The sequence below is a fragment of the Opisthorchis viverrini genome (assembly GCF_000715545.1).
Source record: "Opisthorchis viverrini unplaced genomic scaffold opera_v5_596, whole genome shotgun sequence".
Classification (NCBI taxonomy): Eukaryota; Metazoa; Platyhelminthes; class Trematoda; order Opisthorchiida; family Opisthorchiidae; genus Opisthorchis; species Opisthorchis viverrini.
In genome coordinates this window covers 16,604-29,531 of record NW_008752260.1, presented here as the reverse complement: position 1 = coordinate 29,531, position 12,928 = coordinate 16,604, and the positions used below count along the sequence as shown (strand labels likewise).

General features: G+C 41.5%; 1 protein-coding gene across 1 annotated transcript; it reads left to right on the top strand.

Moving 5' to 3' along the window:
* Positions 1-678: 678 nt before the first annotated feature.
* Positions 679-12,229, top strand: T265_11816 (hypothetical protein; the record flags this gene model as incomplete). The annotated part of the gene is made up of 9 exons (XM_009178591.1): positions 679-873; positions 2,607-2,897; positions 3,281-3,360; positions 5,705-5,780; positions 6,924-7,056; positions 8,446-8,579; positions 9,591-9,668; positions 11,597-11,722; positions 11,861-12,229. 9 exons carry the CDS (start codon positions 679-681, stop codon positions 12,227-12,229), a joined length of 1,482 nt encoding a protein of 493 aa, XP_009176855.1.
* Between the last annotated feature and the right edge of the window lie 699 nt (positions 12,230-12,928).

Sequence of the window (12,928 nt, the reverse complement as noted above, 5' to 3'; positions counted from 1 at the left end):
GGTTTTACTTCCCCAGGTGTAGTCCATGAACCCTGAAAAAACGTCGGACTCTCATTACTGAACGCGTCCAGCAGCGTGGTTCATGTGAGCTCATATTGGAGGAACCGCCCCCAATCCAGCACGTTAGTGTCGGAAAACACCTGATTAATAAAGAACACATAGAACAGGTGGTGCAAAAATTGCAATCGGGACCGCGCAATTTTGACCTTGAAGATATAATTACGCATTGGAGTGGGGTGGAACATATCATCGACTGCCTTTGCTGGACTATTTGATTGCCTCAGCGTCCAATATGCGACGGGCCAATTTTGCTCTCTTGTCGTCTAATCTTTTGCGATTTAGATATCCTTCAAGGGTCTCAGTATGTTAAGGGCATTATGGAGTGAAGCAAGCAGCTGCGTAAAACCCTTTGGCAAACGCATCGGAGTCCAAAGAAGTGATCCATGTTTGTCCTAGAAAAAACCACAGTTCACAAATGTGAACAAATTTTTGGAAGAACTTTGCACGAGTGATCGACCTTGAAACACGCTGATCAAAATATACCATCATGCCCTGATTAGCGTGGACTTTGTACCGCAACCAATTAGGTTTGTAGTGGAAAGTTTTCTGCACTGGCACCATACATGCATAAGGCAAAGTTCGATTCACAAGGAGCGCACAGTATAAAATTACACGCATATGAAGCTTCAAGTAACACTGGATGCGATGCGCCATTGTTCGATTCTCATTGCACTACTGTTCTGCCTCGTCCATGCTACTCGGTTGGAAGCCATCGGATTCCAAAATTGGTCATTCATACTTAACAATAATCCTTCAAAGAACTGGGTTATCCTTGCCGCTGGTTCCAACTCTTGGATAGATTATCGACATCAAGTATGTTTCAGTTGGTTTTCGTTGGTATGAGTCTCAAAAGTGATACTAAAGCCTGAACGAAAATGATTTCAAAGTGATATTTTGAAGTGATAATACCCCAAACAGCAGTGTCCAACAAATGGAAGCATTCTAGTGATCTGTTCAATTTCCACAGTATTACCTGGTCATGCGACGATATTCCGCCTTTTGTAGAGTGGATTATCCGTACCTATTGAACACAGATTTAGATGTAGAACAGTAGATGTAGAAACTGATTTCGCCCCAATGAATGTTTTTTTCGTTGCGCTATTTTAGGTGAAATCACCGCCTGAGAATAGGATGTATGATTTTGCAGAAAAACAGGAGAGAGATTGAGAATTGGCTCACCCTCAAGTAATTGCTAATCATCTAACATTACTTTGTAGCCCTATCACAGTAGAGAAACACTCCGTCGTACCGTAGCCCAAGGTGACCTGATCAATAAGCCAGGATTTAGAAATCTCAAAAAAGTCCAGTGACGTTAGGTTTTTATTGGGTAAACGCCCGTCAAACCGCGTTTTCAAGTATGGTGGCGCGCTAAATAATCGCATCATGGGCTAGCTGCTTGTGGCTAAGCTACTCATCGTGGTAATACGGGTTTGATGTTAGCGAAATTGAGTCTCTCGGGAGATTATTGAAATGCGCACTACAGACAGTTCCCAATGAGGATGAAGTTTCGACGGAGCTCGGCGTCAGCTACAGAATGAAATCTTGATCGAAATAAGCCGCGCAATGCCATAAATCTCTCAGCATCGGGCTGTCGGTGATTTCTATCCTCTCCGGAGCAGCCAGACATCTGATCAGTTAGCTCAGGTGTCCAAATTCAAGCCAATAATTAAAACAAACACACGTTGGCATCTAACGATCAAATTTTTGGACTATGAGATGCCATCAAAATGCATTCGGGAGAACTGAGACTCTACCAATTATGGATGGTTCTAGACACTCTGCCTTTCTGTTAGTCGCTGAACCCCACTCCCCTTGTTATCCTTTACTCATCATTCGTGTGTTTTCTCCTTCAGGCGAACGTTTACCACGCGTATCAAGTCGTGCGTGCAAACAATGTTCCAGCGGAGAATATAATTACCTTTGCCTACGACGATATCGCAAACAATCCTAAGTAAATATCGCGTGCATTTGTAACTCCTGATAGTAACTAGACTGTAGAAAATGCGCTTCGTTTTTTGCTCATTTTGGTCAGTAAGTGTCTTGAATATAATTCATCGATGGAATCGGGTTGCAACAAATTTTGTGTTTTGCGCGTCACCTCAGATATACCATGAATTTTCTTTTCTTTCAAGACTTTCCATGATTGTAAGCGCATTGGACTGCCGATGCGATCAGCACAATCTTTACTGAATCGCATGCCAGCCATCGTGGTATACCGTCGCTAGTGAACAGCACGTTTTAACCACGCTTTGTCTGTTATTAGTCTGAAATTAGTGATATCAGTATCTAAATATCGTTTGAGAGAATCAGTTGGCTGATTACTTGGAGCAACTATTAAGTAGACAATGTAGTATCCCTATCGTTTCCTACCATAGACGATTTCAGGGATATGTAGAAAAAACCTTCGAAGGACATGACAAGTACGGCCTTGTTTGGAGGATGCAACAATCGGAACTCGATTTGACTGTATGTTTACGTAAATGAATTAGCTTTTCACACAAAACCAGTAATGCTGTATGTTGTGAACTCCACCCGGACCACTATAGGATCTCCATATCATTGCTGCTTTAAGAATCGTTAGTTATTCCATAATCGAAAGTGACACACATTGCACACAACGGCGTCGAAAGTTTATTCAAAATAAAAGCCCGGAACGAAATACAAACAGAATTTACGAGCAGTTCATTTCTTTCTGTTCGACCTACATGTTGACTTCTCCGAAAACTCGCTGCCGTATTTCGTTCTTTTATTTCAGAAATCCGTTTAAAGGCAAAGTGTTCCATGATTACGAGCACGAAGATGTCTACGGGGGTGTGGTCATTGACTACCGTGGAAATGTAAGTTCGGTGTGCAGCAACCAAACGAATTCCTGCGTGTAACACAAAGTGCAATTAAAATGTCACTGCATATCGAAATAAAATATGAAACGTGGAGGAGATAAACCAGTTTTACTATATTACAGAATGTTGAATTTAAGTGAACGGACACTAGTCATAATCTCATAGAGAAATCTCGGGCAGCCCACGACCACTTTAACCTTATGCTTGCGGCTATCAATTAGGCAAGCGTTTTTTTTTTCAAATAACACGAAAAGTGCCCGGCGCAGAATCTAAATTCGATTTTTTTGTTAGACTGCAAATGGGCGGTCATTGTGAATAGAATGAGTGTGGAAAACGCCATTGCCACGAGAATCATTGATCATGACTGTTTACCCTTTTAGGAGGTCAACTCAGATACCTTCGTGAGAGCATTGAAAGGTGATAAGAGACTAGAAAGACAAGGGAAGAAGGTGCTCAAGAGGTGAGTTCGCTCGCTTGTGGATGACTTTTCTAACCACAGATAGAATTCTAGTGTTCCAAGTCACAGTTTTGGGATTCACGAAATGGGTGTTTATTATTCTCGCTAGTGAGGTGATTATGTAAAGTTCCCATAATTCAGTCAAAAATAGTTGTTCGTTTTCTCAGAAAAACCGGTTTCTTAATTTCAGACGTTAGGCTATTTTTTTATCATTGGCATCAATCTCCAATGTTACGAAGTTTCCAAAATATTCATATATGCGCAGTTGTGAATGGATAACTGTCTGCTTGGTATTGAGAAAATTCTGATCGGTCGATTTTGGCTTGCTGGGATTGAATGAAACAAGTGAATACTGCTGAATGTATAACCGAACTCCCAGTTCACTTTCAGTCCCAACGATTGGTTCTATGGGAGTTCGTTATATCCATATTACAACTCACCGATATTAGTCTCAGCCTTCGGGATACCCGTTTCACTTTGGGTTCCAAGCGGGTTGGTAATGACACAGTTCATTTTTGAGATTCCTCCAACCCTTGGTGACCCGGCCATGGGGAGACGGAAAGCGTCGGCATACAGAGACAACCCAGGAAAACGGGCAAATTTTGATTCACTTGCAAACCACAAATCTCTCATCCGGTCAGTTATATAGTGGTTAGATTTGAAACTGCGGCGCAATCCGTAATCCCTGCTCTTCGTGCGTGTTTGATTAACCTAGGTTTCGTACGTGGACCTGGAATGAATCTTTCTGCACATGTCCCCGGTTTTCGCCAACCATGCAATTTCGTTTGCAGTACAGCAGAACCTTTCTTGATTGAACAGTTTTTTTGAACACCGAATTCCTGGCCTTATTGCGGACCTTTGTGTCAGTTACTGATCTGTTCTTCTTCAACTTTGCTCGAAGAAACTTGGTGCTCCTTATTCGTGTCGACAGCCATTCCGGAGCAGTGGTCTGGTAGCTGTCCATGTGGGCATTTGTCTGAGGTGTTACTGGTCTTGGAGTGAAGAATTTCTGTGCTCACCCTGGGGGATGGAGATTCCTCTGCCTGTCAAGAGCACTATATATTTCGGTAGCAGGGTAGTATTATAGAAAACTGTGTTTTCATAAGAAAACATCGTTTGACATATTCAAAAGATATATTTTTGTTAATTGCTACATTGTGATTCCGATCGTTTGTATTTTGGAACTTGGCTATTCACTTCCACTAAGGTGCTTAACATATCTAATGCCTAAATGAACAGCAATGTGAATGAAAGCCTTTCTAATCCTAAGCTGATCAAATTCAGTGTTTCCGATACCGCTTGCATTTTGTTGGGATATCGATAGAAAGCAAAATACACTTTGGAATAGGTTATCAAAGGCAACAAACAGCTTCGCACAATGAAAGCAGCTTTATCAACAGAAGGAGCGTCTACTCTACTCAAGTTACACCTCAAAAGGGATTCCGAACAACCAATAAAAATGAACTACTGAATCAAAAGCCGTATCAACAATGGGCAGACAGTGGCAACAAAAATCGGCAACCGATCAATCCGAGGTTAAACAAATGGTCCTTAGACAGTAAATTTTGGAAGCGGCAGTCAAACTCAGAAGACAAAGATCTAAACGCAAGACAGCTCGATAACTTTCAATGAGATCCCAATCAGAGTATGCTCCCGTCAGCCAGTCACATCCGCATAAACCTCACACAGGTGTGGGGGAAATGCCGAACAAACCATTCACTCATGAAGTCACTTCGGTTTGTGACGAAACATTTGCAAGCTGCTCACCAAAATGGGGGAACAGATGAGCACCCTCTTGGTCAACGACCAGCAACCAAGACATTGCCAGATCGGTTTTAGACAAAACATATGGCTTCCTGGATATCCATGTTCAAAATGCAGATTTGCCTCGCGTTGGTTATGATATTTTCCTCAGATGTGTATACATTATGTAGATATTTTCATGAACAATACAATAGCAAACCAAAGGTCGTCGAAAAACCTGTTTTTCATTTCCATATTCATGTTGCCATGCAAACAGTAGACTAGTGTGATTTACTTTAGCTATAGTCATAGCGATAAGCGTGTACAAAACAACATTCTGACCTGCGTGTTCACTATATTTCCACGTCTTTCGTGTTAAGTGGTCAATATTTAAGCGCATAGACACAGTACACATGTAGAGCAGAACAGTGTATCATGGGCAGAATGGGACTGTGGAAGTTCTCACAACTTTCTTGTTTCCTCAATCAGCAGTTATCCAAGGCCGATAACGTAACAATTCGGCTTATCCAACTTGTGACTAAATCCCAATATCTGAGGGAGCGCCATCCAATAAGACCGCCTTTACCTTCCCGTTCACTTACAGTGGTCCTGATGACTACGTTTTCATCTATTACTCTGACCATGGTGCACCTTACTCTATTAAGTTCCCAATTGGATCAGTAAGTTTTGCCAATTTTTGTAGCCACATTTATGATGTACCGCTTTTTTAAAAGGAGGTAAATGTATGCGGATAAAAGAGGCCTAGATAAGCTTTCGTTGGCGCATTTTCATCCGTAGTTTCTCACGACAGGGAGTTAATATCTACAACTGTCCTACACGTCAACTGACAGATGGAATAGAAGTTACTATGTTCGTATGTGTCTCACTCGAGGTGGTAGGCCTTATCGACATCACTGGTGACTTAAACCTCGATTGACAACTTCTCACATCTAAAATCTATTCGCCGTATGACGCTCTGTTCCTTCTGAGCTATTTGTGGGCTGTCGGTATTGGGATGACATCTGGAATTTTTCGATTCTATGAATATCTTCCAAAATTTCCATGAAATATCATTAGGGCTGAAATTCACTCTCTAGATTGGCTTGGCTTACAGGACGGCATTTCAACCCGTCACATGTGGTACAAGACTTCGACGGCAACTCCGCATATCAACGCTAGATTAACACAAATAGGAACTCCTTTCTACTGAGGATACTCATGTGGTTTTTATTATTGTGTTTATTTTTATTATTCAATCAGGCATATTAGGTCAATAGCGGCGGATGTGATGTGGAAACGGGACCGTGAAAATGGCACTCGGAGTGATCTAAAAATCAGTCTATCAAACCGGCGATTCATTATTCCGATTTTCTGACTGCAAACTTATTCAATCTAGCATTGATCCTTGCGTGCCCTCTCCAAAACGGATTTACTGAACTTCGCCAATATAGCTGACTAACGCTTCAAAGGACATGGCGGCACTCATATTCAAAGTAAACAAAAACACTTAACAGAGTACTCAGCTATAACTTCTGAATGACCAAGCAAAGCACATTCATACTTTGTCCCTCAACTGATCCTGGTGGGCAGTATTCCATAAAAATCAATATCCGTTCTGCTGGAACACCTATTCGATGTCCAGCTGCTATAGCACCCAAATAAAGCTCGAGGGCTGAGACACTGCTAAGTCTCTAAAGCCTAGACAGGAACAGCCGAAATTCTGAGGTTTGGATCCAACCTCAGGAATGCCGGTCCGTAAGTTCACACATTAATCCCTGGGTTATCAAAAGCTTACGATGGATTTTCTTTTTGCCTTACGACAGCTTGATGCCCTGGAGTTCAACGATATCCTTGCCTGCATGTATCTTAACAAAATGTACAAGAAAATGGTGGTTTACATGGATTCTTGCTACTCTGGCTCTCTCTTTTACGATATTCTTCCTACGATTGCTGGAAGTAAGTATTGCAAAATATGTCTGGCTGTCTATGGCGGAGCTCTTGTGAAATGGCACCCAAAATGTCCCTCACATATGCATAAATAACCACAATGGGCAGTGAAACAGAACGCGGTTCCAAGCCTGGTTCATTCTCTCCGTCTTCGTGGATCTAGCATGGAGTTGATCCTTGGCTCTATACAAGAAGCGTTCAGCCGATGTTTCCACATAACTCAGCGTCCATCGATTAATGTCGGTTCTGCCGGTGACCTAAATTCGGCTGGGTGGAGGAAATTATTAAATAACCGGTGCAACACGTGTGATATTTTGGTGTGCCTGTGTGGAACGCCTGTTGCTACGTGGCTACGTTGGGAATTATAAATGGATCATGGTTCTCTTATCAAGAGTACACTTCATACCATCAAACAACTGGTCTGCTGCTTGTTCCGTGACTACCTACGAACGGACTCTTCAGTGGTCTGTTCTGAGTGGTTCTTTTAACTTCAATTCAGATATTTAATTTACACACAGATTTTATTTTGACGGACTGGCCCAACTGAATCTAGCTAGATGTCTCGCGTGCAAGAGGGGTTAGCACCTGCTGTACAATCTGGGCTCAAGTAGTAATTAAGGTTGAGGAAAAGTCCTTGAACGCGCCTATCTAATTAGCCCTAAGAAGCGTTAAATCCATGGTATTAGTTGTCGTCTCCTGGCGGCTTAACATTTTTTGTTAGTCAGAATATCGTTTTGTTTGATGGTTTACCTCAGTAGTTTACAATTTTATGATGTTGATCTATGTGTCCTGTTATTTGAACGCCTCAAAACTGCAGTATACGTGACAACATCAGCCAACGACAAGGAACTAGCCTTCGCTGTTTTTTGTCGTGACGCGAAAATCGAAGTTTGTCTAGCGAGCGAATACTCGTATGCATGGATTACAGATTCGCATTACGTGAGTTCTATCGAAAATTTTACAGATACACCCCTGTCAGCTGTTGATGGGTAATTCGGTGGTAGTCAGCAGGCGGTGGCCGCGCATTTGATTATCTAAATCACTTATTTGTTTATTTTTAATGAGTTAGCCATACTCTCTCTGTATATAACTGTGTATGTTTGGGTGACAGTGTGGGCAGGTGTCTTGGAGAGTCAGTAAATAATATTGCCGTTTGTGAACCCTCCGTACGAAGTTTTGTTTTGGCTTCTGGAATTCGATTACCATGCGCAGTACGGAGCATGCTGCTAATGCTCACACGGATTCTTGCTTTTCGACAAATGGTGTTTGCCATAGAGCGTCAAATCCCCACATGGTTTGTATGTGTCCCGGAACAACGGAGTACTCCTCGGTTCATCAGTATTATGTGTCGTTCAATATCTCGGATGTCTATCATCTAGTGATGTTTTCACTTGTCAGCTCCATATGGTTTTTCTTTGTTCCTATCTCTTACCCGCGTGCAGAAGGACATAAAGAAGCGTACACTGGATCAACAGTACGAGGAGGTGAAAAAAAGGACGAAACAAAGTCACGTGATGAAATACGGTGAAAAGGTGAGTCATAAAAGATCACGGAGAAATTCAGTTAAGTCACTTGTGAAAACCAGTCTGTTATGAATGTGAGTGTATTTGTCCAGATGACAATTTTGTTTTGATCCCTTTGAAAGTTGGCGGTCAATTGTGAAAATAGTTGATTCGGGACTTCAGCTTCCTTAGGCGAGGTTCCCCAAGTTACTTAGTCCAGCCATCTAGTTATCCAAGACCAGCCAGTTTCACGTTCTGGATAATCAATTAATGGTGTTGCGCAAGTTGTACTATATACCTTTCTGTGCTACAGTACGAAATGAACTCAAATACATATGGATCATCAACAAGTACCCCAGAATAAGAATAGATATACACGATCCATATAAACACGTCACAGACTCATTGTCGTGCGACCCAAGTCTAAACTATACCATGTGACGATGTCTAGTGAACAAGCTCATTGCGTCTCACGAATCAGACATATCTCATGACAACCTAAAACTCGTGTACATATCACTGGTGTGACAAATAGTTCGTGTGATTGCATCACATGCTTTCAGCAAACGTAATGATGCTATGAGTTCGTTCATTTTATTGTCACAGTATGATTTGAACAACAAATTAATTTGGACAACAGTTAGTAGTTGACGAACAACTAAATGATGCACGTTCACTGCCTCTTGAACTATGGAAGGCGACCATGCGCACATTCGGAAGGTACGCCGGCAAATCCGACAATGAACTCCGGTCCGATTCGCAGAAATTTAGTTGATGTAGATTAGAATTTCGTCATGAACCTCAATATGCTCACTTAGAGGATAGTACTAGCGATTCGGTGGACATCAGTGCTACACAGTGATGTTTTTGGGAAACAGTTTCGGGAGCGATGTTTATGGCTCAATCAAATCATTTAACACGAACACGTGAGCAATAAAGTGCAGAACTAAGGTTGAAGGATAAGCCGTTTGTTCATTGTATGTAACAGGACGCTATGTTATTTGGTGATGCACTGATAAGCGTCCCTATTGTATATTTTAGGAAATGGGAAGTCTCCCAGTTGGGAAATTCCAAGGGCATTATGATCTACTGACAAACCGGAATGATGGGGCAATTGCGGTATGTGTTCTTTGCAACACACGAGATTTTGAATTGTATATTGGAACGGTCATTTCTTACGTCATTATCTGTTTAACGAACCAATTGATCACTCCACATTGCAATGCCAGTCCAATAAGTTGAGTTGTTCAGAAATCGATTGTGTCAATCACTTGAGTGACAGAAACCCTTACCATCCCAGTCGATATCAACATATACGAATTTTCATTAGGACCGGCTCAGTAACCTCCATTGAAACATTTGGTGATTGGAATGAGATTGGCCGCGACCAGCACGGTTCATCCAAGAAGCCTCTCCATATGGCGTGCTTCAAGAGTCTAATTTTCGTGACAAGTGATAATTTGCTGTGCTACGTCAGTAAACGGTCCCATTACAGCTCCCCGGGTTCGTAGATAAATAAACATGTAATTATTGGGTGCACGAGCGTGATTTCACGCAAGTTCACGCGTGATTGGCAGGAATGTATCAGTCAGGTTTGCCGTTTTAAGGATGTATGTTTTAGACACCTTGAAATGAGTTCTCATGTTGTTTTAGCCACAATCGTTGTATAAATTGTATGGATACTGGAAGACTTGACTAGAAATGCAAGAAACACGAAGTGTGAAAGTATGCTGCAACCGCATTCTAGGTGTAGGCAGCAGGAAAATGCTGTTTATAATTTGGAAATTAAACCCATTATATTTCTTTCTTGAGTCGGGCAAACACATACACAGAGTGAATTATGAGCAAATACAAAATTCCACCAGAACAGCTCTTGTGAAAGACTTCATTCGGATGTTCGCGAAGTCGTGGACGGTGAACATTGACGCATCTCAGTTGAGAGTCATATAATTCTATTACACACAAAATACAAATAGCCAAGTGGACAATCAAAATTTTACTCGTAACATTTTTGGATGTAGAATTTCACTGATGAAGGCCTTACGACGTGCCGAAATCATCCACTTGTTTCTACAATCAACAAGCCGGTGAGGCTCTATAAGTCCTATCCCAAGCTGGCGTCGCACCAGTACCTTAAGAGACCTACCAGAGTTGAGTTTTGTCCGTTTTGTTTCGGATACGGGGAAGGATACCCTTCTTTTAATACTGAGAACTACGTCTGTTGATGTACTAATATGAACTACGTGTCACCCGGGCTTGTTCCTTTCATGAGCGTAGTATGCTTCTGATGTCTCGGAGAAGCCCACAGCTTCTATGCCCAGAAGACTCGAATAGACACATATGCATACCTACCTACCTACCTACATGCATATATATATATACATACATACATACAAAGATACATACATACATACCCACATACATACATACATGCATACATACATACATACATACATACATACATACATACATACATACATACATACATACATACATACATACATACATACATACATACATACATACATACATACATACATACATACATACATACATACATACATACATACATACATACATACATACATACATACATATATACCTACATACATACTTACACACATACATACATACATACATGCATCCATTCACACATAGGTACATACAGATATACAATTATAGGAGATTTATAAACAGAGATAGATGGATAAATACATTGAATATTGAACAACTGCTAAACTCAAGGTGCTACATATTTCTGCATCAACGGGTGTGCTTGGATGAGTTCATGGTATTAAAATACGCGAGATTTAATAAACCGTTTAAAATATTCGGATAAATCCATGGAAGGATTAATGATTTTCGACGTACTCCAAACCAATGTACTGCATAATGAATTTCGGCAGTAATGTGCGTAAACGTGTAAACTAGGTGGTCTTTGGAAGTTTCTCCTAAACATTGTGTAGTCTAGGAATACAATGCTAGCATTCAGCATTCACAAAGCTCCTGTTAGCCGTAAATGTTGCCCAATTGTATTTTTGTTTCAGCCTACTGCTGCAGATAGAAAACCCTCTTCCCGGGCGCATTTGTTTTCACTGTCTCGAAGCATGATGGACGCCACAACCAAGGAAGTACACGAAAGAGCTCGGAGAAAACTGCACCGTGCACTTCAGGTCTGTAGGACTGTTCTTAATCGACTGATCGCAACCGAGGAAGTGTAAACACATTGAAAAGTTAATTCATGTAAGAGTCGATTTGGGTAGTGGAGAATATGTGTTGAGTGTGCATGAATGCAGGCATAGCGTTATCAGTCAATTATATTGGTGGCCGCTTCTGGAAGTCGCCAAAAATATCCAATCGCGTGTTGGTTACATGTGCCCGAAGTCTCTTATAGTCTGTTGAATTCCTCTCACATCTGTTCTTATATCTTCTTTCAGCTTGGCCACATCGTCAAGCAAACGTTTCGCGACATCGTCGAGGATGCGACAACTCACCATAAGCCAACGGTAAAGGGCTTGTCCAAGAGGGATGAGCTCATTTGTTTCAAGGCAGTATTCGATCAATTCCAGTCGCACTGTTTTACAATTCACCAGGTGGGTTGCCCTAAGGGTGCGCGGTGTCACGCATGCAAACATGTGTTTACGTTACTTACAAATACGTTCACTCTTCACGTCACGTAAGGCAAGCAATAATTTCTAGAAAACTCCTAGTTAAACGGAACTTTCGGGGCGCAAATATTACCTGCATCACCAGCACTTTCGTTCCTCTTCTTAAAGATGCGAATTCATCCCGACACATGGTGCTAAATAGTACAATAATTTTGGGATAATCACCGAAGCGAGTGTATGTCTTAGCCCACGAAAACAAGGGCGATTCATAGAAGACAAGCCTGATGTAGGAAATTCAGTTCAGTTCAGTTCAGTTCAGTTCAGTTCAGTTCAGTTCAGTTCAGTTCAGTTCAGTTCAGTTCAGTTCAGTTCAATTCAATTTCAATTCAGTTCAGTTCCGTTCAGTTCAGTTCATTTCAGTTCCGTTCAGTTAAGTGCATTTCAGTTCACTTCATTTCACTTAGGTTCGCCGGCACATCGGACAATGTGGATTTTCGATCCACTGTCAGTGTAATTTTTAAATTTGTCATAGACTTGAACAGGGGAACTTGGGGGATAATGGTAGCGATTCGGTGAACATCAGTGCTAAGCACTAAGCGAGCTGTGCAAAGCCGGATAGCGGCCGAACCACTCATATGCCCACAACGTCTGCCTTCAAGGGGCACGCTCAATGCCGAGTGATGTTGCCAAAATAATGAATGATTGAATTGTCCAGAATTCAAATATGTCGATACTGGCATATCTAGTATTGGCTTGACATTCAACGTGCTC